General features: G+C 39.8%; 3 protein-coding genes across 7 annotated transcripts; 2 read left to right on the forward strand and 1 right to left on the reverse strand.

Moving 5' to 3' along the window:
• Positions 1-5,634: 5,634 nt before the first annotated feature.
• Positions 5,635-7,419, reverse strand: LOC135627459 (chalcone synthase 2-like). Its single transcript, XM_065133566.1, has 2 exons — positions 7,212-7,419; positions 5,635-6,684 (listed from the first exon to the last, which is right to left on the reverse strand). The coding sequence occupies exons 1-2, from the start codon at positions 7,387-7,389 to the stop codon at positions 5,693-5,695; spliced, it is 1,170 nt and encodes a 389-aa protein (XP_064989638.1). The 5' UTR covers positions 7,390-7,419; the 3' UTR covers positions 5,635-5,692.
• Positions 7,420-9,883: 2,464 nt separating this feature from the next.
• On the forward strand, positions 9,884-11,688 carry LOC135627464 (S-adenosylmethionine synthase 1-like). The gene is made up of 2 exons (XM_065133571.1): positions 9,884-10,206; positions 10,273-11,688. Exon 2 carries the CDS (start codon positions 10,279-10,281, stop codon positions 11,446-11,448), a length of 1,170 nt encoding a protein of 389 aa, XP_064989643.1. The 5' UTR covers positions 9,884-10,206; positions 10,273-10,278; the 3' UTR covers positions 11,449-11,688.
• A 2,836-nt stretch (positions 11,689-14,524) lies between these two features.
• LOC135627027 (polypyrimidine tract-binding protein homolog 3-like) lies at positions 14,525-26,017 on the forward strand. 5 transcript variants are annotated; one of them, XM_065132959.1, is made up of 15 exons: positions 14,525-14,637; positions 14,945-15,078; positions 15,170-15,241; positions 15,334-15,410; positions 19,801-19,885; positions 22,202-22,334; positions 22,566-22,630; positions 22,714-22,763; positions 22,856-22,897; positions 23,908-23,959; positions 24,092-24,146; positions 24,232-24,245; positions 24,406-24,513; positions 24,592-24,735; positions 25,475-26,017. In XM_065132959.1, the coding sequence occupies exons 2-15, from the start codon at positions 15,022-15,024 to the stop codon at positions 25,862-25,864; spliced, it is 1,344 nt and encodes a 447-aa protein (XP_064989031.1). In that variant the 5' UTR covers positions 14,525-14,637; positions 14,945-15,021; the 3' UTR covers positions 25,865-26,017. The 5 variants fall into 5 exon arrangements, with proteins under 5 accessions (XP_064989031.1, XP_064989034.1, XP_064989033.1 ...); XM_065132960.1 differs by having other exon boundaries at positions 14,537-14,637; positions 14,956-15,078; XM_065132962.1 differs by lacking the exon at positions 24,092-24,146 and having other exon boundaries at positions 23,908-23,945.
• The last annotated feature ends 593 nt before the right edge of the window (positions 26,018-26,610 follow it).

Genomic DNA, 26,610 nt, shown 5'->3' on the forward strand with positions numbered 1-26,610 from the left:
TTGTAGCTTTCTCTTCTATTGTAGTATCGTTGTAATTACCTCCTATGCTATAGCTACCTCCTCTGTTGTAATTACCGTTGTACAATGTGTGATGCCTTCGCTGTTACCCTAGTCGCTGTTGTGACCACACTCGGCGTCGCCATCAGGTGTGGCCACAACAATGGGGCCTGTTTTGGTGCGGTTGGTTGCTTGCCCTCGGAAGTGGATCCCTCTCCAACCTCTGCTCGCTCTTTTTCTTTTCTCCTCCATGCGGCCTTATTCTTCACCGGTGTAGTCCTGCTAAGACCAAATCGCTATAGGTTTCTCTACGAAATCGCTGCAGCTTTCTCCTCTATTGTAGCATCGTTGTAATTACCTCCTATGCTATAGCTACCTCCTATGCTTTGTTGTAGCTTCATTACTGTTCCTCTATTGTAGCTTTTTTCTCTGCTACAGCTTTCTCTTCTGCTGCATCTCTACTATAACATCGCTGCAGCTTCCTCCTATGTTGTAGCTTCACTGCAATATCGCTATAATTTCATCATCTGTTGTAGCTTCCTCCTCATTTACTGTAACATCACTGTAGCTTTTCTCTTCTACTGCGGCATTGCTATGGCTTTCTCTTCTACTACAGTCATCGCCGTCGTCGTCGTCGCAGTAGCTATCATCATCGTCGTAGCCACCGTCGTCACCGGCTTTAAGAATTCTTTTTATCTTCTATTCTTTCCAACAGTTTCCATCATTTATCCTTTAACTTGCTTCGTTTAATAATTCTTTTTATCATATATATATATATATATATATATATATATGATAAAATAAATATAATATTGAGATTTGAAAGAGAGAGAGAGAGAGGGTGGGGTGTGGTAAGTCGAGCGATCTTGGTCGGAGTAGCTATTTTTTTTAACATTCTATGGTTTTTGGATAAAAAATAAATATTAATAATTAAATTGACCTGAATTATATATATATAATTTGATTTGACCTGACTTAAAACATTAATAATAAGAATTAAATCATAAGTAATTATTTCACATTTTTCTATAAAGTGTTTTTTTAGTTTCGCTTTTCTTATCTTCTAACTGATATAATTACCCCTCATCTCCATCTTGTTGATCGTCACATCCATTACTTATCGTCTCCATCTCTCGTCATCATCTTCATCGTCATTTACTAATTACGCTCTCTTCTCATTTGTTATTATTGAGGTATTACTTATGTGCTACTACGAGGCTTGTGTCTCTTGTATCTGTCCCAACTAAAATTAATCACACCAATGGACTAACGATGAGTGGTAGGGACGGTTGCATGCCGAAAGGTGATAGGAAAATATAATATTATCTCTTAGGAAATACAACACGTTATATAAAAACAAATTAAAAAGGATAAAAATATATATTTTTAATTTTTTTAAAGAAAATTTACCCATAATTGTTCATATAAATTATATGTTATAGATATGATTTAAAGATAAGAGACCAAGGGATCAAGTATCAAATTCAAATTATGACATCAATTAAATTATACTATTCATTTTCTTACTAACAAAGAATGGAAAGAACTAAGAATCCTCTGTGATTACTAACAAAACTAAACCCTTTCATCACTAATGGAATTCTACCTAAGTGTCTTTTTTTTTTAAGAGAGAGTGTGTGTGTATATATATATATATATATATATATATATATATATATATATATATATATATATATATATATATATATATATATATATATATATATATATATAACTAAGAGGAAGCTTCGACTTGCTTCGTTGACGGGCGCTGGATGGGGCCCGCCGCCGAGCGGAAGCAGACGGTGATGGCGTCGCGGACGCACCGGTGAAAACACGGCGGAAGGCCCTCCGCCTTGGCCACCTCGCAATTATCGCACCACAGGAGCGGCGCCGGCTGAGGAGCGAATTCCGCGAACCGGTAGCAGGACGGCCTCGCCGCGGGAGTCGATAACGGGAACCTCTCCCGCTGCCGCTCGAGGACCCGGAGCGGAGCCTCGTAATCCCACAGCCCAAGCCCGGCCACCGTACCAGGCACCATCACGCCGTCCGCCACCGTGTACAGGACGTCGGATTCCGCCGGGTTCCGCCTCAGGATCGTAATATTCGGCCCCGCGTTCTCCCCCGGTCCTGGATCGCGATTCTTCCTCTTGGATCGGCCCCGCCTCTTCCGGCGCGACAGGCGGACGGCGTGGACGAAGCAGTCCCGCTCGCAGGCGATTGCGGCGAAATCGGACGCCTCGTCGATAGCCACCATGCGCATGGTTTCCCCCAAGGCCCGGATATTATTGGAGCGGACGAGGGTCATGGAGAGCCGGTGACGAGCGACGCCGATCATCTGGCTGATGGTCTCCTGGAACGTATCAAAGCCGAGCGACGGGTGCACCAGAACAGATCCCACCTCAATCTCGTGATCGTCATTGATGTACACGACGGGGAAATAAGCGACGGCGTCCGCCGATCCCAACAATTCCGTCGCCATGTCACCGGCGAGATCGGAGGCGATTTAGGAATCGAAGCAGCGGTTTTGAGAGCCCGGTGGGGTGTATATATATATATATATATGAGGGGTTTGGACTAGCGGAGTTTGATTAGAAGTCAAGTTCGTTGTGGTTCTATTGGAAATAGGTTAGGTTCCAATAGGATATTAAAAAAAGAAAAAGAAATTGCTTTATCAAATTACTTTTATCTATTAAATTGGTGATATACTTTTAACTGCATGTTTTTGATTCGTTGAGGATTGTGAGTGGAAAACACAAAATTTACTTATCATATTCCTCCAATAAAAAAAAAATATTTTTTCTTTTATCTTGTTTCAATAAATCTGAAATATCATAAGTATTTCTAATTAATTTAATATATTAACTTATTTGAACAAATAAATTGTGTGATAGGGAATTAGTTTCTATAGGAAAGAAAAATCATTTTTTTTAGGTTACGGATATCAGTCAGATAATTTTTGCCTCTCCCTTTTTTCTCGGTAACAATAAAGAAAAAACAAGGAGAATAAGCCCTTTGTTCTCCTTCGTCACGTCTCCGGACTCCGACGTGAGCTCCGTGCATGCAACGCTGATCTTTCGCTGTATCTCTTCTTCGATTGGTGTCTACGGACATAATCGAGAGGAACCAAACTGATTAGCTCATTGTTGGGTGCTGTTTATTTAACGATAATTGAGGTGGGTTTATGGAAAGAATCAAAGATAAAAAGAATTATTGAAGAAGCTCGAATACATTAATGTCTCTTATTTATACAGATTAGATTGTAGAATTCTCTTTAACATAATAAAAGGATTTTTCTAAGGAGAAAGTTGTAGTAGAGGAGAAAACTGTAGCAGAGGTGTAGTAGAGGAGAAAGTTAGGCAAAGGATAAAGTTAATATAGATCAGATGAAGATGATGCTACGACGACGGACAACCCGAGCTTGGGGTCAATGCAGGCGACGTTGGTAAAGAAGAAGGTCGCATGGAGGAGAAGAGGGAAGGAGCGAGCAAGGGTTGAAGAGGGATCCACTACCAAGGGCGAGCGCCGCACCAAAACATGCCCTCGTTATTGTGTGATAGCAACGCTGGGTGTGGTCACGGCAACGGTTGGGTAGCAGCGAAGGTGTCACACGCTGTACAGCGGATGAAGAAGAGAGTCTGATAGGAAGTGAATGACATATTTCAATGACCGTGAAGTTCGCTCGTCTCATAATACCATATTGGAAAGAATAAAATATAAAAAAAAAATATTTCAATAACTGGAGGGAGGATTTTCCTCACATAAGGATTTCTCTCAATAAAACAAATTTTTTTTGATAAAATCTTATCTGTTATCAGGGTTTGGTAAAATCTTATCTGTTATCAGGGTTCTGTTTGCTCCAAGATTAAGTTGGATCACAAAATAAAATATGAGAGAATCACGATTAGTCTTTTATTATTTCGATTTTAAATCGGGCGTGGTAATTTAGATACCCGTGTCTCGGCTTTGGTGGCGTATGCAAGCAGGACCTCGTAGGCAAACTGCCGGGCCACATCTCCTATCTTTAGGTACTGCTTCCACGGGTGAAAACGTCGCTGCCACCGTTGCGTACGTGCGCCCACCCGAGGAGGAAGAAAGAAGAAGAAAGGGGAGAAGAACCATACGTTCTTGCGCGCTCAAAACAAATCGGTGCAGTCGTCTGCACATCGACCGTGATCATGCAGCTTCGGTACCTACCGAGAAGACCGAGACGGCGAGGAGAAACGGCTCCCCCTTCTCTCCACATCGCACTGCTCCGTGGTGAGCAGCGACTCCCGGTGCCGATGCAATCGGCGCGGCGAGATCCGCACCTGGTCGTACGACATCAAAGCATCATGGCATCAAAAGAGGAAGAGGGAGATCGAGTTACCCACCTACGGTGAATTCCATTGACGGTCGATCGCCCGACCCCTCCCGATCTCTCCGATGATCAAATCAATGGATGATCTTGGGGGTTTTTGTATTTTTTCCTCCTCTATTCCCGTTTAGAACACGAGGATTTTTATAGGGAAATTTACTATTTCTTCATGTGCCTGCTTGCAGGGAGCAGGATCGAACCTGAACAGGATGTTAATGTGCTTCGGTCGACGATCCGATCTGTTTGACCAGGTAGTGTTAGAACAACCGAAACATCATCTAGGACAGTTGACATCAACCTGAGTCTTATCGTAGATTTACATATGATATTGGCAGCGAAACTTATCCTTTCCTCGAATTATGTAGGCTTAACTTATCCTTTCCTCGAATTATGTATGCTTGCTGGGTAAGCCATTAATTAAGACCTCATGCATTTCGGAATCATAATACCTTCAAATTTTGTGGTCGTTATAGCATAGTTTCGGATCTATTGTTGTGCTGATTTGGTATTTGGTCCCACCCAATGTTGTTAAACTCGCAATCCGGGCCGTAGAATCTTGAGATCTTACGGCCCAGATCAGGCCTAGCGAGGCAGGCCCGTCGTCGAAACGTTGGAATGGTGGAATCGGCCTGACTCGCGAGTCGACTCGAGTTTACTTCGTTCTCGGCTAGTCTCCGAGGCGCCGTGCGATGCTGCATGGTTCGGGCGGGGGGAAAGGGGAGCCCAAGACCGCTCGTGATGAGGAGGTGAGGGTACTGCTAGCGACGAGGACCTGATGCCAACACTGCCGGCCGATCAAGATGACGCCGATCTACATTTCCTATCTCGCAGCCCACAGGAACTGTTCCTGTCTCTCCTATGTATACCCTCTCTTCCCGTCACCTCCCATCTTCTGCCATCTTTCCTCCTCTCCTGCCCTCTTTCCTCATCTCCTTTCTTCTCCTCTCCTCCCGATTACTTGTAATCGCAAAACATATTAATATGAATCTCTTCTTCTTTCTCTTTTCTGTTTCTAAAAAGCAACTTATCTTCCTACTTTGGCACTGCCCCTTGCATCATTTAGCATTAAAAATCATATTAATTTGATGAAGAGTAAGGCTCAAGTACTGCCTGCACATATCATGCCACTTAATTCATCATAGATTGGTGCTGGAGAGATGATGGTGCTGTTCATGTTTCAGCTTTAACGTGCATCTTTATTCAAACATCAATCAACAACTGCAAGCAGAACAACACGACATAAAACTTACTGTAATCATAGTCAAACACACCCAATCAGGAACACCAACTCCACTCCGATCTTTGATGCGAGCCCACCGCAGCAGTAGTCGTAAGGAGTCACAGAGGCACGCTGTGGAGGACGACGGACTCCACGGTGAGCCCCGGCCCGAACCCGTAGAGCACCCCCCACTCCAGCCCCTCGCCGCTGCTCTCCCGCTCCTCCTTGGCCGACTGCTTCCTCATCTCATCCATGATGAAGATGACCGTGGCGCTCGACATGTTCCCGTAATCGCGGAGCACGCTTCTCGTCGCCCGGAGCTTCTCCGGCTTCAGCCCCAGAGTGGACTCGATTTGGTCGAGTATCGCCGGCCCGCCGGGGTGCGCTATCCAGAACAGGGAGTTCCAGTCCGAGATGCCTAGAGGTTCGAACGCCTTCACCAGAGTCTCCTCGATGTTCTCCGCGATGAGCTTGGGGACGTCCCTGCGCAAGTGCAAGTCGAGTCCCACGTCCCTGAGGTGGCCTTTGATCGTGCCCTCGCTCTCCGGCAGCAGAGTCTGCGCCGCCGACGCTATCTCGAAGACTGGCCTCTCGACATCTTGGACCGGGTCAGCTCCGACGACCATCGCTGCCGCACCATCGCCGAAGAGAGCTTGGCTGACGAGGTTATATATGTTGTGGTCGTCCGGAGCTTGGAAGGTGATGGCGGTGGTCTCGGCACACACCACCAGCACGCGAGCGCCGTGGTTGTTCTCGGCGAGGTCCTTTGCGATGCGGAGGGCCGACGCGCCGGCGAAGCAGCCCACGTGGTACAGCATGACTCGCCTGACGGAGGGAGAGAGGCCGAGGAGCTTGATGAGCTGGTAATCGGCTCCGGGCATGTCGAACCCCGCGGTGGAGCAAAAGATGACGTGGGTGATCATGGATTTGGGACGACCCCATTCCTTGATGGCTCTCTCAGCCGCTTCCTTCCCCAGTTTGGGTAACTCCTCGATCAAGATGTCCTGCCGAGCTTCCAGGGAAGGCGCCCCCGGCGTGCAGATGGTGGGGTTGGCCTTCAAGATCTCCTCGTTGAGGTGGATAAACCGCCTCTTCACCGTGCTCTTGTCACCTTCACACAAATGCCAAAACACATGATGTATGTTACGACGATTCTCTTAGATTCGTCAACGGTATCATAGAAGAAGCTCTGAAACCTCAAACCTATCACCTAAGAATAATCCATACATTCTCTCTCTCTCTCTCTCTCTCTCTCTCTCTCTCTCTCTCTCTCTATGTTGTGTGTATTAATTGCAACAGTTAGATGTGCTACAACATCATGATTCGACTAACCACGTCTCGACAGGTCAGCAACAAGACACGTAAGTCTGTGTCAAGACATGGTCATCAAGGACACGAGTGCTTTGAGATCCAGAAACCAGCCATGCATGCACACATGGAAGTTTCTAACATTTACATAACTATGTAATAGTTATGAGGTTAATTAGCTCGTTCTTACTGTCTCGTTATCATACTCGAACCACCAAGAAGCCAAAAATGCTGCACGCAAACGTTAGTGGCGTATTTGCTGCAGCTGAAGCGATAGAGAGCTGGTGAGACAAGATGGTGTAAGGGGTGGGGAGGAAGACGAGGTCTTACAGATGCGCTTAAACTTGTCTTTGAGTTCTTGTTTGTCGTCCGCGTTGGTGACTCGGAAGTAGAAGTCAGGGTATGCGAGCTGATCCACTACGTTGCGAGGGTTCGCAGTTCCGATGGCCAAGACGGTTGCGGGGCCATCAGAGCTCTGAGCCTTGCGACTGGCACGGAAGCTCGCCATTTTAGACGTCGACTGAGCTGTGCTGCTGCCCAGGAAACGCTTTCTGCTATGCACCTCAGACCTGCTATTCTCGTCTATATATACCGACGAGTTCACATACACCAAGTCAAGTAGAAGAGACGGGTGATAGATAGCACGACTAATCGATACCACGCTAAACTCTTCACGTCTTGGAAAGATTACAATCCCAGTGTCGCTGATGGCTCAACGATTTTTGATGGAGATCGATCAACGAGTCTCCCACTAAGATAAGATCATGTGGTAGGTGACACAACTATCTATCACCTGCACATCTCACGAGAACAGTGGATCGCTATGAATTCTTTTTTAGGGGTGTGATATAGATCTGAGTTCTAACTAGGGATATAATTCGTTAAGCACGCAATGATGCTTCTTTTATTTCGGTTTTGCAGTCAGCATCGAAGAGTCATTGGTGGGCGGGTTTGATTTCTTTGACCGTGAACTCGGGAATCTTGCTTATTTCATTTCATCTGGTGTTCATCATTTAGAATACAAGAAAAGTCAACCTAACAGAGCATTGCCTACGGGTAAGTTCACCAGATACGTTCTCCAAGAAGATAACGATCTCTACTCTTTGACGTACATTGTGATTTAAGAAAACTGAGTATATATTGTGAATACCAATCAATTGCCATAAAAACGCCTTTGAAAAAAATGTGAATAAAATGATTATAGATGGATTATCGATCGGGTACACCTACAAATTCTCATTTTTAAAAACTATAAAGGACCTTTCTTACCTACTCAGACATCTTGTATTTTAATTACTTTTTAAGCAAGTTGTGTATCTACACTGAATGAACTGTTGCCATCTTGTGTCTTACCTCCACATGAAACTATAATTACATCTGCATAAACTTGATAAGAAAAAAATTTGTATACAAACAAATATAAGCACGTCTTAATACATGATAGAATTAAATAAAAATTATAATCAAATAGAACATTAAGATATAATAAATATCATGGAGAAAATTTGCTATAAAAATAATGAATACAAAAATCTCATGCTCAAAATCTAAGTAATAATCATAAAAGAATAATTGAGATACAAGAATTATGTTACCGTGCACAATATTCAAAATCTTCCCGAGTAATAATAGCAAAAATTCACTGTAAATCTAATCTAATTTGATACGAGGACACTAGATGATTCTGTATTGTATTTTCTTTCTTCTCTTTATTTTTTACTCTCAACTATCACTGTTGTTTCTCCCTTTTTTTCACAGTCATCGTTGGCCCTTTTCATGTGATAGTCATCACATCTTTTAGTTAAAAGAATTAAGATTTAGATTAAACGAGAAATGGTTAAAACTAAAGTGAACCGTAGGTAATTAAAACCCACCACGAGCTAAATAACGAGCATCTATCCAACAGATAACAAAAGTTAAAGTAGAGAGCAAAAAGAAGTATGATCATCACCGTAATAACCATCCAGTTTCCGAAAAATTAATTCGAAAAAAAAAAAGGACTAATTTGGGAAAGAGGAGATACGAGTTTGCTCGGGCCGCAAAGATAGATCATAAGAGCAGTACTAGCAGGCGAGAATTAATCGAGAACCTGTCAAGGATTCTGGCATTTCTTCCTGCTGCAGAAAAAAAAATTAAACCGAAAAAGACCAGAAGCTCGATTGTTATGTTAAAAGATGGATCTGGCAGGATGCAGTACTCTTCAAAGAAGCTCCGGATCTAAAGACGACGAAGAGATAGCTCATTAAGGTCAAGGTCATTGAAGTGACGAAACTTAGGATCATCAGCACAAACTGCAATGATCTTATCGTCTTTCTCCCCCGGAATTCCAAGCACGACTGTTCTAATGCTCAGTTTGGAGAAGTCATTAATATTCACAAACTCATTCTATATCAATATATCTAACTCCATTAATGATGATTAGTAATATTCACAATCGCAAGGTTATTCTGATAGAACATTAATAATGAGACACTAATTTAACACAAAGGCTTAAGTCGTTAGATTACGAGTTAAACTCAAATATATATCATCCGATTATCTATTAATTAATAATAGAGTATATATATATATTTTTTATTTTTTTTATCTAAAATATAATTAAAATTAACTATTTGCATACTTAAGAATAAAAAAATGTAATTATCATAATTGATCGGACTTAAACTATTTGATCAGCTTTTTATCAAATTGATACAAAAAAAATTTTGATAAAAAGAAAAATTTGAGATTAGAAATATCATTAGATCAATTTTAATGCTTAGAAAATTAGTGATCCATTTGTCGGGATTGAGAGTTAGATACATAAATTTTATAATATCGATTATAATTTTCAATGTAGATAGTAAGATCTTGAAATCGGATCTCGATGAGCTTTAGAAAAAGATTTTTATCCAATTTAAAACATATGTATAGCTTCATATAAATAATTTTAATAGTATAAATTTGAGGATTTTATTTTCTTTTATTTAAAAAATATATTCTTATTCCCTCTGTTACCAAACAAGAACAAGGCAGCCCGTCATCGCCCAAAACTCGCTCTTGCCGAACCAGAGGATAACGTGTCAGCCGCTGATCCAAACCAACGGAACGTTATCAGCCACCAGCGGTAGCGGCCACGGGCCGCACCCAATCCACTCTCTTCCGGACTCCGGTCACTCTTCGGCAAGAAGAGGTAAGGGGTGAGTGAGTCACACGCGACGCCGTGCACGGTTTTAAGCGGACTTCCTTTCTTGTGGCGGGGACTGCTTCTTCCTGCTTCCGCTCCTGCCCTCTTCCTCCTTCTCCAACGCCGAGGAAAGCGAACCTTTCTCTCTGTCTCTCTCAGGTACGGCAGTTCCTTTCTCTGTCACTTCGATGTTCGCCTTGTTCTTGATGGATCGGTATGTTTTAGTTACGGATGGATAGCTTCCTCTTCACTTCGGAGTCTGTCAACGAGGGCCACCCCGACAAGCTCTGCGACCAGGTCTCCGATGCCATACTTGATGCCTGCTTGGAACAGGACCCTGAAAGCAAGGTCGCTTGTGAGACCTGCACCAAGACCAACATGGTGATGGTGTTTGGCGAGATCACCACCAAGGCCCAGGTAAACTACGAGAAGATTGTTCGTGACACTTGCCGAGACATCGGTTTCGTCACCGCCGACGTTGGCCTCGACGCCGACCGCTGCAAGGTCCTTGTTAACATCGAGGAGCAGAGCCCCGACATAGCCCAGGGAGTGCACGGGCACTTCACGAAGAAGCCCGAGGAAATCGGCGCCGGCGACCAAGGCCACATGTTCGGCTACGCCACGGACGAGACGCCGGAGCTGATGCCCCTCACCCACGTCCTGGCCACCAAGCTCGGCGCCAAGCTCACGGAGGTGCGCAAGAACCAGACGTGTCCGTGGGTCAGGCCCGACGGGAAGACTCAGGTGACCGTCGAGTACCGGAAAGAAGGCGGCGCGATGGTGCCCGTGCGGGTGCACACCGTGCTCATCTCCACCCAGCACGACGAGTCTGTGACCAACGAGCAGATCGCCATGGACCTGAAAGAGCATGTCATCAAGCCGGTCATCCCCGCCAAGTACATCGACGACAGGACCATATTCCACTTGAACCCGTCGGGTCGCTTCGTCATCGGCGGGCCTCAAGGCGACGCAGGGCTGACCGGCAGGAAGATCATAATCGACACCTACGGCGGCTGGGGAGCCCATGGCGGCGGCGCCTTCTCAGGGAAGGATCCGACCAAGGTGGACCGCAGCGGCGCTTACATCGCGAGGCAGGCCGCGAAGAGCGTGGTGGCTTCTGGACTTGCTCGGAGGTGCATCGTTCAGATTTCCTACGCCATCGGCGTGCCGGAGCCGCTGTCGGTGTTCGTGGACAGTTACAGAACGGGGAAGATACCTGACAAAGAGATACTGGCGTTGATCAAAGAAAGCTTCGATTTCAGGCCGGGGATGATCGCGATCAACCTCGACTTGAAGAGGGGCGGCAACTTGAGGTACCAGAAAACTGCAGCCTATGGCCATTTTGGCCGCGACGATCCTGACTTCACATGGGAGAAAGTCAAGGTTCTGAAAGCGAACTAAGGCTCGAGCCACCAAGCATCAATCTGATGCTCGCATTTCAACTCCACCAGTCTGGATTCTTCCCAGTTACGAGCTCTAGCAGACCATGTTGTTGCTTTTAGTCTTCTTCTCTCTGTGATCCATTGCCTCTGCTTCCATCGATGTCGAGGACGTCGCTTTTGTCTTTGTTATCATTCTGCACCAGGATGAAAGCATTCTCCCGTTCATTTGAATGTGCAGAATGAAGCACCTGATGCGTCCCACCAACTCGCTCCAGTTTTGTCCTCCCATCCATGATCGGAAGCACCTTTCATCTGAATCCATCATGTGTGCCTGTAGGCATGAGAATGAGTGCGCCATTAGTGATTTAGATTGCACACCTTTTATTCGTCTCGAAACATTTCGTGGTTCAAAATGAGTGTGCCTATCGTCGCTGCTGCTTTGGATTTTGAGTTCCTGAAGAACAGAAGCAGGTCACTTAAAACTCTGCGCACTGCTTTGGCTGTGCCCTACTGGTGCTGCTGCTTTGGGTTTTCAGTCGGAAAGAGCATCATCCTTGTCGAAGAACAGTGGCAGGTCACTTCAACTCTGCCCAGTGCCTTAGGAGTCGATCCAAAGCGTTGTTCGATGCAATCTCATTGCATTTGATGCATCTTAATCTCAAGTATAGCATACGAAATATTTGATGTAACCAGAGTGGAGTATACAAAAAGGTATTCTTCACCATCAAAAGATTCACTGGCGCTTGATGCTACCTAATATACAAAAGAAAAGCCCTCTCAAGAAGCATCTGATGCAACCTTTATCGCCAAAATAAATTCTTGTGCTTGTTGCATTCTCATTCGGCAAAATGTTTCCTTGTCGATTAGAGATCTTCATACTCTCTCGATACTGTCCATTGTGGCTGGTTAAAGTGTTTCATTGTATTTGATGCATTCCAATCGAGCAACATGTGTATGTGTGACGTGTCTAATGCGATACACCAAAGCTCGCTCTCTATGCACTTGACACAATATCAAGTGGCTGATGTGTCATAACCAAACAATGCATCGAGAGTGTTTGCTGTTATCATTGGACTAGCCAAAGTTTCTCCTTAGCACTATATATCCGCCTTGAACAATTATATATATATATATATATATATATATATATATATATAATTCTAAAAAAATAGGTCAAGTCTCATCGATCTAGCAACATAAATTGATGATCAATTTTGATACTAATAAGTCATCCTTGAGTTTGGATCTGATGACATTGTCATGCATCAACATGTTATAGGTAAAAACATAACATTTAAATAAAAAAAGACCAGTTAATGTGCGTAATTGATGTTACAATTCATGGATAAATATAAATAGATGTTCGTGTCAAGTTTGAAAAGAACTAAAAAACATGATAGTATTTGTTCTTAAAAAATTCGAAGCCAACTTCAATTTTGTAAAAGTTTATAAAGCCACGACTACTACTACTACTATAAAACTAAAATTGAATGTCCCAATTATTTGAGATTAGTTGTATGAATATATTTATTATCATAATTTCTATTATAATCTTTATTCAAAATATTTAATATTTTTAAACTATTATATATTTAGTTAAGTTGAGATTACTTAATTCTTTATTCATAATTTCTATTAAAATTTTCTTTGGTCTTTCTTTATCTCTTCTCGTATCCGAATGTCTCCTAAACATATGTTTATATTATCTTAGATAATTTACTTTATCTTATTCTCTATCGTCGATGCTTAATATTTCTTTCTTTATCTTTCTTGATAACTTCACACATCCATCTCAATATTTTATCTTGATAATATATTTTTTTTGTATATATTATTTCTTAATTACCCAACACTCAGATTTATAAAAGTATTATTAGTGTCACAATTGTCTTACAAATTTTTATTTTGATTTTAAATATATCAAATAATCAAACAAGACTTTTTCATTATTTTAACCATTTCGCTTTTACTTTGTCTTGTTAAATAGTTAATCCAAGATACTTCAAATTTTTATTAAATTTTTTTTTAGTCCTACTTGATCTAAAACATTTAGACTTACCATCTCAAACTTATAATTAATTTCATTTGGACCCTTGCAACCAAAATAATTTTATCATTAACCAACCCATCATATTAAATAACTAGTAAGTTCATTAATTATTAATAAAAAAACAAAACATATTCCTGATATAAATCTATGCTAACAGAAAACTTATTAGATATATTCTTTATAATTCTAATACCACATCATCATACATATATTTAATAAAATTAATATAATCAATAGATATACTTTTTATTTTAAAATCACTATAATAAATCTCTCGAAATGACTTTCTCTAGTTTAATAAAAACATATACAAATATTATTTCTCTCCCTTATTTTTTATTAATTATCTTAATAAATAAATAACTTTTATGATCAATCTTTCAAGCATATAACTAAATAATATATTTGTTTCAATCCTTATTCTATTTTTAATTTTTTTCTAAAATTTTATAATATGACTAATGATTTTATTTTTCTATAATTTAAATAATTTTATATGCCTTTCTTATTCTTATAAATCAGTACTAATTTTTATTTATTTATTTATTAAATATATTTCTGAATATTATAATTTTATTAAATAAGTGAGTTAACTAAGATATCGATATCTTAGTATTCTATTTTTCGTCATTGAGATTTAACGTAATCTTACACAGTTTGTGCACCCGAATTTAGACCTGTCGCGAAACCATATAACGCTCCCTTCCAATTCCCGCCATACCGATCCCCTGCGTGCACATTAATAACAATGAAGCGGTCACGTGCCACCGACGGATCTTTTCTTCCTCGGGGAAAGCAGTTACGAATTGGAGAATGGAGAATGGAGACCTATACGTCGCTGCCTGATAACCTACCTCGCAAGTTAAAATTTGAGACGCCGAACGATCTGATCAGACGGTGAAGTAACAGCGCACGATGGATCAACAATCAGTCAAAGGCCGTCGATTGCGAGGGCATTATTTGGTTTCGGTGTTCCGGAGGAGCGCTGTAAGACTTACTGCGGGTCCCGGACTACGATAAAGATTACTGTCTCATCCGAAGGAGAGCCGGTACCAAAACCTAATCGGAGCCTGCCTTCTCCTACGTAATCGATCTCATTTGCTCGGGCCTCTTGCGACCAAGAACCCTACGCCGCGATCCTCCTTCCCGTCGGTCGAGGTAAAGCTCTGGCCATACCTCTCGTTTCTTCGTCGCGTCCTCTCTCTTTTCGGGTTAGATTCGGACTTCAGTGTTTTCTCCCCGACGGTGGTCTTAACTATCTGTTTCGCGGATGGTTAGGGCTTCCGGCTCGCCTCCTCGATTGTTTTTGGTCTTCATTTTATTTTTTGCATTTCTATGTGGAATTGAAACATCAAAGATTGAATTTCGTTAGATGCCCGCCTATCCTCCGTGATTGATTTTTGTTTTTCTTTTTTGCATTTTCGTATGGAATTGGAACAATAAAGATCTAATTTTCTGTTGATAGTATTCTACAAGGAAGTCGAGGAGTAGTTTTTGAGGCTGTTCCGCTTCGTGTTTGAAATTAGAGGGTGAAGTTCGACAATGACGGAACCCTCCAAAGTAATTCACATCCGCAATGTTGGACATGAGATATCTGAGGTGGGTTTCTTCTATAAATTTTCGTTTTTAGGGCCTTGATGGAAAGGGAATTATTTTCTGTGGTTGAGTCTGAGATACATTCTTTCTACAGAATGATCTTCTTCAGTTAGTGCAGCCGTTTGGAGTTGTCACCAAGCTTGTGATGTTACGAGCCAAAAACCAGGTTTCGTTTTCCCTCTTTTTTAGTGGCCAGGCTTTTCACCTTCTGTTGTTACACCACTTCCAGTGATTTCTTCTCTCGCTTTTGTCCAATAGGCGCTTCTCCAGATGCACGATTTGACTTCTGCCGTTAATGTTCTGCAATACTACACCAGTGTTCAACCAAGTGTCCGGTGCGCTCCTGAGTGCTTTTTCTTTTCTTTTCATTTCTGGGTTCTTGTCAACACCTCTTAAAGATGCTGCATTATGAAAACTAACGAGTCCATTTTTTTCCTATGACAATGTTGTGGCCTTTCTCTCCGCTGAGACTTTCATAAGATTGATTTATTCACTTACAGAAATTTAAGTATGTCCTATAAGATCTATGTGAAATAATTAGAAAAATTGGGCAATGTTCACTATGTAACTGTCTCCAACAAAGGAGTGGAATAATATTATTTTTCATCATCTCTAATATGTAGAACTTCATCGTCGGGTAAAATCCCATAAGATAACAACTCTTCTTTTACATCAGGTGGACACTTCTTGCATGCTGATGCATTCTTGAAGTTCCCTACTTGATGCTGCTTTGCATGGAAAATGTCATCTCTAGTAATCTTATCACAAAAGATGTAAGTAATTGCATTACAATCTTTAGGATCCTTTAGATAATTGTATTTCAAAGCAAGATTCTTGAATTTTTTGATGAATCTTTTGAATTGCTTTGTACATTTGTCATTAATCCTGGAACCCTAATAATAGTTCTAAATAAATAGAGATTAATAGTGCTAAATAGAGAGTAATAACAACTCTAAATAGTGATTAATAGTGCTAAATAAGGATTAGTAATTCTAAATAGGAATTAGTTCTAAATAGATTTATAGTTCTAAGCATTAATACCAGGTTTAGTTTATTATATAATAAGAATAGTTAACACTTATCAGTAGTTTTAATATCAGTTAATGATTAACAATATACTATTAATAGTATTTAGTTCACTGTTAACAATAGTCATAACAGTAAAGGGGGAGAAAAGGAGTTTCCGACGATGGAATATGGGGAATGAGAGGGCGATGATGACAGACGAACCTTCGGATGGCGGCGACGATGATGGAGGAACCGTCACAGGGCAGCTGTGGAGGAAGTTGTGGATGGTTGCAACAGCGACAGAGAAAGTTGTGCATGGTGACAACGGTAGCAACGACGAAGGAAGCCTCAGATGTGTCCGTTAGTGACAGAGGAAGCTGTAGTCCTGTCCCTTAGCGGTGGAAGGAGCTGCATACGAAAGCAGCGATGGCTGAGGGAACTATGCACAAAAGCTACAATAGCGGGACCTTCAGACTCATCCGTCGATGACAAAGGAAGCGTCGAACCTGTGCGTCAGCACCGGACGTAGCGGTTGTGCACGAAGGCAATGGTAGGACCAGAGGTGAGTCGCGGCGACGAAGTACATAGGGGTCATGCGGTTGGGGAGGGTGGGGGTGTTTTACTATTATTCTTAGTTGGTTCGATTGAATCGACTAAGTGTCACAAATAAAGCTGTAAACGGGGTGTTTGATGCAATGCTCATGTATGCCTGTGTTTTTGGGTTTTGTTCATACTTTGCACAACATGCAGAGGGCTTGCGATAGGTTTGACAGCCCAAGTTTGGTTGGATTTTATGGTCGTTTCAGGCTTATAAACACAAGTTGTGTGTAGTCATTGCGCAGAGGCAAAACTGTCAAAAAATAAGCCATCCAGGCAATCATTTTGGAGGCTTTCTAGCTCGGTAGAGTGGTGCGAAGTGTCAGCTAGTACAATACCCAGGAGCTACCCAGGTGGCACATGACTAGATGGGCCTTTCAGGTAGTGTCTAGGGTTGGTTCGCTATCTTGTTCCACAACAGTGTCATGTAGGCACTTGTGGGGCCTTTGGGTCATGGCGAACGACTTGGAACTTTTGCTACGTGACCGTTCAGAGTTGTGAAGTCTACGTTTGTAATTTACATTACCTATCAAATGTTTGTTGAAATGGTTGCTTGTGGATTTCGAGTTAAACGCTTTTTCTAACTCGTCTTCTCTTTTGTAGGTCCTTAATGGACCATAAGAGGTTTCAGGGAGGTTGATCCGTTGCCGACGGATATGCAAGGGTGCCACACGATTTAGGCAAAACCAGTTAAGTCCGTGACATAAGGGTTAGTTCAATTGAAGTGTGTTGGCCAACAATTGTGCGAGGCGCTTAGGCCTTGCCTCGCCTCACTTCGCTTGAGCGCCCGGGCGCCTTTTTTGAAACATTGGTGCTCACGACCCAAAATTTCCATGACAGTTGAAACATCACCTATCTAGAAAATCAAATGACGAGACTTTTTTAAGCAAGATATTGGTGTCGCTAGATATGTGATCGGAATGGAAATCAACATAAGTTGTTTGTACTGATTCAATTGGGAAAACTTGGAGAAATTGTAACTATTGGATATAAAGTTACAAACTTACATACACAATAGAAACAAAGGAATAGAGCTGGTATTGATATATGCCTTTTCTTATCGTGTTAACAAATTTCATTTTCAAAACGGTTGGAGCAATACAACTTGTTGGAGTTTGCAGAGCGGATATTGTTGTAGATAAAAATTTAAAAGCATGTCAAAGCATTTTGATAACAATTGATAGAATGGTGTGACAAATTAGTTCTAGATAGAAGACTCCTCAAGAAAAGCTTTAAAGAACAAAATTATGAAATGGAAAAGGAAAAAATTCAATGAGTTTTTCAAGTGTTTTCACTGCTAGTGTTATTGATCTAGTTAGAAGCTTAGTTAATTATTCAATAATGTGGCTAGCAACTTAGTTATGTGACCCAATGTACATGACAGTATAAACTAATGAAGGAAACAATCTTAACCCCTGCTTACCACGTAGCCAGTGGCTTATCCTGTACTCACATCTATATCACATCCTGCATTGTTCTCCATTCTTCGTATCTATGAATCAAGCAAATTATAGAATATAGAATCTATTTACTTTTAGGACAATCAATGGAGCAAATATATGGGTCTAGAGATATAATGTGATGTATCTTAGAAGTAAGAGGTTTTTCATTGTTACTTAGAAGTCTTAAATTACATTTGAGTGTAACCAATGGTTACCACAAAATGACGTATATGATTAGAGATTTATAGAATAGTTTTTGATCAAGAAAAGGAGGTGCAACAAGTGAGTTATTACTCATTATATGGTTGCATAAAGCCATCAAGGGTTAACGTTCTTATCTAGTAGCACTCTTGTGATGTAGACACATTCAAGATAAAATTTGGTATGTGTTATTACTTATGACATCAATTCCTTTATGAGAGTAGAATAGGTTAAACTATGAATTAGTGTTATATATAAAAGGTCATGGAAAGCCATGGTTTTAGATTCAGTGCCAAGATCGAACATATAACACAATTTCAACAACATAAAAGAGAAAGCTTATACATGTAAAGTCAAAATCGATAGGCAAGAAATTTCCAAAAATAAAAAATTATGTAAATTCTATTTGTCAAATCATTGGAAGAGGAGATTGTTGTGGTTCTTGCTTACTGATTAAATGCCTCAATTAAGAGTCCAGGGTTTCATTAGAAGTGCCATGTTAAAAGCCATGTGCATTACAAAATTTTTGTTTTGGTCTACAGTTTCTTCTAATAATCTAATTTAAGTGATATTGCTTGATTTATCTCATTAAGATTTTTTTTTTTTTGAAAGGGGAGACTGAACAGAAGAATTTTTTCCCACTTATCTTCCCTTTCCTGGCACATCTGTTTTTACCCTACAGGCACCATACCCCACTGTTGTTGTTTCCTCTCCCCTTTTCTTTTTTACATTAGGTGCTGTTCCTTTTCTATTCCATGCTAAACTGTAATGTACAAATGTCTATCTGTTTGTATATTGTTGAATTGTAAGGGTAGTATTGATTCTTATATGTTTATATTTTGTAAATTTTCAAGTGAGCCTTGCTCCAATGAGGGGTCTGCTCAGCTTGTGATTTGGTGCCTCAAACCTTCTAAAACTTTGAAATGGTGCATCCCTTAAACATAAGAGATAGAACCATTTAAGGATAATATACAGGAAATCCACTTATTCAAGGTTATTTAAATATCCTTAGAAGACCCTTCAAGGTGAATGAATTCAGATCATTTGTGCTAACAGAGGTAGAGAAGACCAAAAAGATTCAATTTTAAAACAACAAATGTTCCTTATATTGTTCAGGGATGAAACCTTTAATATAGTTAGCTGTATGGAAAATCTATTTTAGCAATCCCATAATGTGGGAAGAAATGCTGTTGCATTTTTTTGTTGGCTTGAAGCCAAATGCAGAATCTGTGATCTGTTGTACCTTTTTTCCTCTGACGTTCTGTGCTGATTATGCATATCAGAAATTGAATATGTAATATTGTTAAGCCCTCAACTGGAGAAGTTGGAAAATATTCATATTTCATAAAGGCCTACCTTTTAAAAATATTAAATGAAAATGACTACACTAATTCTCACTGCAAGAAGCCCTCTGCTCTGAATTCAGTTGTAACTTATTTTATCTGATCTTACCTAAATTTTGATTGTATCATTTCAGGGGAAGAAATGTTTATATACAATTTTCTTCACATCAGGAACTGACAACAGCAGACCAGAACTCTCAAGGGAGGAAAGGTGATCAGGTATATAAATGGATAATTAGATTGTCATTGCCTGTGTATGGAGAGGTTTGTCGTGACTTGATATTTCAAAATTCTGAATCAAGTTTGCATATTGCTCTGCCTGCTGATCATTCTAAATATACTTCTGAGTTTTGACTTCCGTCGACAGTTCTTTGAAGCTAGAATTTAGCCACTTGAAACTGCACCCTAAGATCCTGTAATTATCATGACTTTTAGGGCATCAGAAAATTATGTAACTAAAGCAAAATTCAATGATGCTATAATTGTCATAATTGATCATTCATGTTGAGCTCAGAACCATCTTGGTGTCACTTCGTTTACTAAATTATGTTTCTCTTGTTAGATATTTATGTTGATCAAACTTTAGGTATCATTTATTGCTTAGTTGTCCTACTAAATTAATTTGGTCTGTACTAAGTTTATGTTCTATTATGTTGATTTGCTGTAGTCCAGTTGTCTTATTGCTTATGTCAGCAGCATTTATTGATGTCAGAATAGTCCTATAACAGCTTTAAGTTTTGTCTTTTCATGATGGCTGAGCAGGAAAATTAGGAAGTGGAGTTCTAATTATTTTCTAATACTATAATCTTGTGAGTCCCACATTTAGTGGTAAGGATTAGTCTAACTATATTTAATGTAGAGCTTTAAGCTGATTATAGTGAAGTTGTACACATTGTATTTCATTGAAATTGGAATATTTCTTTGCAGGGCACAAGCCCTCTTCTTGTTTTCTTCTGTTTTTTCTCTACTCTTAATTCCCATTGTATCCCCATTCTAAATCGAGGTAGCTGCTGTATGCTCTTAGAAAAATTCAATCCATTAGCTAATTTTATTTGGAGTTGATTGCTTTTTTGGGTTAATACCCTAAGAGTCCTGTGTCAGCTTTTTACCAGAACAACATATCCAATCATGTGCTTTTCGTCCATCAAAGACACCAAGGTCGGCCATAGATCATCGTTTTCATAACAAGGTTTTAAATACCTTGCAGACCTATGAGTACTTACTGCTATTTACCAGTCCAACTAGATACCGGTATCTGAATGTATAGCTTGCTACCATCCAGATGAACCTCATTCTTATATTATATTTTATTCAATGATTTTGGGTGGTACAAGGTGTTTAGCCTGGTATCTTGGTACCTTATTAGTTCAATTGGTTACCGTAATTGTTATTAGTCCAGTATTTAAAACCTTGTTCATAGCTATGTCAACTTGATGGAACCTAATGTTCATTTATTGTTAGCTTAAGTTAATCCTGGCCAATCTATTGCATGGGCACTTGCAATTGATGGAGAAATCAATGCAAGATTACATAAGAGATGCGACATTGAAAAATTGCTGCTTAAATAGTTTACTGGTAATAATTTGTCTATCAAAGGTTAAAATGACACCTTGGTGAAAACTGATCTGGATCAGATCAAAAACTTTGCGGTATTTGAAGGTGTTCTGACTTTAAAAGATTTGTCTATTGAAATCTAATTACATATTACAGATATCCATCTAATATGAAGATTATAATTAGCTATCAATTTTCAAAATCCATTGTGGAAAGCTGGACCTAGTGATTGAAGTTAGGCAGTCATTCACTGTGAAGGATCAAATATAAACTGGAGCAAGCAATTAAAGTCTTAAGGAAAGCCTATCTGTCTCTCTTGATGAAATTGTCATCTTCACATCTCAAGGTTTATAGATATGCAGAATATTTTGAGGTCAAGATATATACATTAGAAGTTTGATGCAGGCTGGGTCAGTGTGTTGAGTCAAATTAGGTCAAAATTGAGTTACATGAATGTTTAGGTCGACTGGTGTTTCAAGATTGGTTGCTCTTTTCAATTTTCTGGAACTTTATTGGGATTATGTGATTCTTTTTACATTTAATAACTCAAATGTGATATACTTTCGAGTCTTTTTGGCCTTTGAAGGGAAGCTAATTCACCACCGTCTGAACTAACTAGGACAATTATATTTGGAAGAAGTGACTGGTTCTTTGCTGTATTTTGTATCATTGTGTTGCCTAACCTCTATACAAAGTGTTTCGAGGACTGTTCATGTTGAGGGATAGTGATCGAAGGTTAATTGCATGAAGGGATACGAAACTTATATGAACTTGTGCATGGAGTAAATGTAACTTACTAAAATAATTTGTCCTTTTCACTTTCTGCATCTTAATTACATGTTACTTATACCTATATTCATGGTACTATAACCGTCTGTATTTTTATTTTTTTGTCTCTCGTTAGACTATGCATTTTTTCTGCTTATTTCCCTTCTTTTCTCTCTTTCGACTGTCTTTGATGGCTTGCTGTTGGGCGCTCAGGATTCACAACCCAATCGAATCCTCTTAGTTACAATTCATCACATGCTCTATCCTATCACAGTTGAAGTGCTGCATCAAGTGTTTTCTCCTTATGGATTTGTGGAGAAAATTGTCACGTTCCAAAAGTCAGCTGGTCAGCTTTTTTAACTCTCTCAATTTGTCTTTCAGATTCTAATAATTGATTCTCATTGTTTTGAGTTCTTAGAAATCCTTTTCTTCTCTTTGAATTGTCATCTGATTTCATTTTCAGGATAATTATTGTCTTTTTCTTGTACAACTTGCATGATTGAACTAGTCACAATTTCTTGTCACATAAAGAATGCTTCGATAAATTTAAATAACATACCAGTTTCTTGTTTTGTAGGTTTTCAGGCCCTTATCCAGTATCAGTCACGTCAGAGTGCCTTGCAAGCAAGAAGTTCTCTGCAAGTATGTAACTTGTATTCACTTAAGTTTTCTGATGTTTAGTCTTTGTATATGCTGATTTTGCTATTGTTTTGTCACCTCTCTAGGGACGCAATATTTATGATGGCTGCTGCCAGCTAGATATCCAATTCTCGAAGTAAGCTTCTGGCACAATGTTGTATTGATTTGGTTTTTTTCCTGTCTTTTATATTTAATGTCTTACTTGTTCATTTTTTCTGTTAAAACCAGTCTTAATGAGTTGCAAGTGAATTACAACAATGAGAGGTCTAGGTATGTTATCGCACCTTCTATTGTATCTGTTGCTGACAAAAGTGTTGTGTTATTTCACTTAGTTGATTCCAAGTTGCACCTAACAGAAAATAGCTTGGTGAGCTAGCCAACTGAATGAAAAAATTCAGTAACAGCTGATTTGTTGGCTAACTAATATTAATCATTTTTTTTAGTGTATGAGTGGATAAAAGCAAATTATGTATAACATTCTAATGAGTGTTGAGACAGAGGTAGGAACAGAAGACTAAATTGAAAGGGTAACCGGCTATGTAGATAACTTTGTTTAGAAAGGATTTCAACGGGCAACATTCCAGTATGATTATGCTTTGCCCAACATCATTTTTAAGACCAGTCAGCTTGAATCTTGACCCAGTGAAACATGAATGTTGAAAAGGCTAATATTTTTCTTGATTAGTTTGTAATATACAGCTATAGGTATACACTAACAGAAACAGTGACACTTTTGTACGAAATTTGTTATTCATCTTTCCAGCTCTTATCCTGGTTTCTCAGGACAAGGTTTATTCTTATTTGGAAACAATGGACACAATTCCCTCTCCTGGCCATTTCATCTGTTTCTTTACTTTTCAAGGCACATTTTTCATATAAAAGAATATCTGGAGAATGTTCGGAACTCCAGTCCATGAAAGTGTCACCTTGTTGCCTAAAGATCAAGTCATCCTTAAATATTGGGCATGCCAGATTCAGTGACATGGGTTAGGTGATCAAGACTTAAACTAATTTTGAAGAACCATAATTTGTCTCCTATGAAGCTTTAGTTGTGTCTTATCATCCTTTTCCCACTTCAAGTCTTTCTTGTGCAATGTGCACTTTGTAACTGGAGATGGGCAACTGTACCGTGAAAATAGCATACATCTTGATCCCATGACTTCAGACTAACCTATTGGCATTAGAGATTATACAAGCTGAGATTGGTAATAACTGCCCAAACTGACATTACCTTTTTTTGAATATTTTTTTCTGAGAGTTATCCATTGCTTGTGTTTCAGAGATTTTACAAATCCATCTTTGCCCACCGAACAAAGAGGTAAATCTTCACAAGTGAGTTGCCTTCCTTGGCTTGCTTTGTATTTATCCATGTGAAATGTTTGTAATAACAGGGCAATGTCCACTTCCAAAGAATGATTTCCTGATATCATTGTTTCTTTTCTTTGCCTACCTTACGTGCAACAGCATAGTTATGGTGATGCTGGAAGTCTCTATGCACTTCAAGCATCTGGTGCCAGAGGTCCATCTTACTCTGACTCTCTCTTAGCTCCACAAATTACCATCTGTTTGCTGATCAACTCTTTTTTTCTTTTCATTTGTTTCAGTTGCATTTGCTCAGGTGAGTGCTATGATGTTTTGCCCATAAAGGTTTTTTGTCCAATTTAATTTTGTCAACATTTTCATTCATATTTGAATGATCTTGTAATTGCTATCACAGTTTGATGGAATTATATTTGTGTGCTAATACTTACACTCACTCTAATACTTTATTTGATTAGATGGGCAATGCTGCAGCAATTGCAGCTGCATTTAGCAGTGGTCTGCCTCCTGGAGTAACCGGTACCAATGATAGGTGCACACTCTTAGCAACTAACTTGAATCCTGATGTAAGTTCCGCCCTCCTTGCTCGATGTTTCCTCCTAAAATGAATCATATGTAATCCATTAGTGCTACTTTCACTGCAGAAAATTGATGAAGATAAGCTTTTTAATTTGTTCTCCATATATGGGAATATTGTAAGAATAAAACTGCTGCGCAATAAACCGGATCATGCACTTGTTCAGATGGGGGATGGCTTTCAGGCAGAATTGGCTGTACACTTCTTGAAGGTTTGCTTGTCTTTTGTTGCTTAGTTTCTATTGTGTTGCATCATTTTCTTCATGTTGACGCTTTTAAATGTACATTGAATTGCTTGCAATGCAAATATTTTATGAGGCTCTCCAGACACATGCATACACATAAATATTTTCTGAGACAATGAATATGACTTGTGACTCCTTTCCAAATGTGTAAATGGAAACATCACTATATATGGTTAAGATTTCTTTAAAATGTTATTCTGCATAAGAGTCCTGGCAGATCAAACTTCCACAGTTTTGGCTGAATGCTTTCATTATATTTATTATTGTTTTCTCTTAAACATGGCAGATTAAAATTCTCATGCATCTGATTTATATTCTTAAGAGGCCCCCTTCTTTATATTTATTAAGTACAGCATTATATTGGATGATTTCTGACTTTGTTTGTCAGTATGTTTGGTCTTGGTTGAGTATGTTGCATCACATAGTGCTCAAAGCCTCAAACCCCTGCTTAAGTAGCTAGACGCAAATTCCTTGGTTCTTTTGCTGATTCTTACAATGTCCTTAATAAGAATGTTTTTATCCATTTTGCTCCTGCTGTATATGCTTCCATCAACAAAATTATGGTTTGGTTATTCCCTAGAATATTCTATTGTCGACCTGGTCATATGTTCATATTACCCGGAAAGTGCTGTTGACAATTTTGCTTTGGTCGAGTTACCACTCTTGGACGCACTTGCAATAAATTCTGATAATTCTAAACGTGCAGGGAGCATTGTTGTTCGGGAAGAGGTTGGAGTTAAATTTCTCCAAATATCCGAACATAACTCCAGCAGCTGACACCCATGAATATGCTGGGTCCAGTCTCAACCGCTTCAACAACAATGCAGTTAAAAACTACAAGTATTGTTGTTCCCCGACAAAGATGATTCATTTGTCATCTCTTCCACAAGATGTCTCGGAGGAGGATATTGTGACCCATCTGGAGGAGCATGGCACGATTGTGAATGTAAAGCTTTTCGAGGTGAATGGAAAGAAGCAGGCTCTCGTCCTGTTTGAGGACGAGGAACAGGCCACCGAAGCTCTCGTGTGCAAGCATGCAAACACCATCGACCGGTCAGTCATCCGTATTTCCTTCTCCCAGCTACAGAGTATTTAAGAGACTTTGTTCCATCTTTGTGGCCTTGCTTCATCATTTTTCTTGTATGTGACATTGCCAAATATTGATATCCCATAATGGCTTCAGCACATTTTAGATCTGTATCTTTAATCTGAAGGATTATTTAATCTTAGTTTTTTTGGAGTTCGTCAATGGCGAGTAGTTATTTCATTCCGGAGGGTTGTCCACCGATTGATTTTTCTTCCTTGGAAGGGAGGGAGCTCCAGTAGTTTGGCAAGATCATGTACTAGAGTTTATCTACGAAGCTATAACATTTAATGATTGGGTTCTAATCCATTCTGCCAAGTTGCTGCTTTAGAAAGTTGATATTCCCTTCCCTTTCAGTGTTTTCAACACGGCTTAATCGATATCTGGTTCAACTTTAGTCTAAGATGAGTCTTAATTCGTAGATCGTACTGAGCTCCGATAATTATGGAGCTGTCATTGTTTGCTACAGTGGGCCTAATCGGCGACAAATCCATAATGGCTAATTATTGTAACTAGCGTGGTCGCATGTGCTGTTCCTCCCCTGCCCTTAAGCGGGGAGCGGTTTGATCGTCGTACAAATCAATATTTTTTAGCTCGCGAAGTGGGCTATAGTAGGATCGTGTGATTGTGCCATATTGATCAGGCTTTTCGAGTTGGCAAGTCGGGTCGACGTAACAAGTGTTAAATATAAATGGGGCGTGTTTCGCTTGACTTACACGAGTTGATTCGGTAAGATCGATAGACTCGAGTGAGTCGAC

Source organism: Musa acuminata, chromosome BXJ2-11 (assembly GCF_036884655.1).
Source record: "Musa acuminata AAA Group cultivar baxijiao chromosome BXJ2-11, Cavendish_Baxijiao_AAA, whole genome shotgun sequence".
Lineage (NCBI taxonomy): Eukaryota > Viridiplantae > Streptophyta > Magnoliopsida > Zingiberales > Musaceae > Musa > Musa acuminata.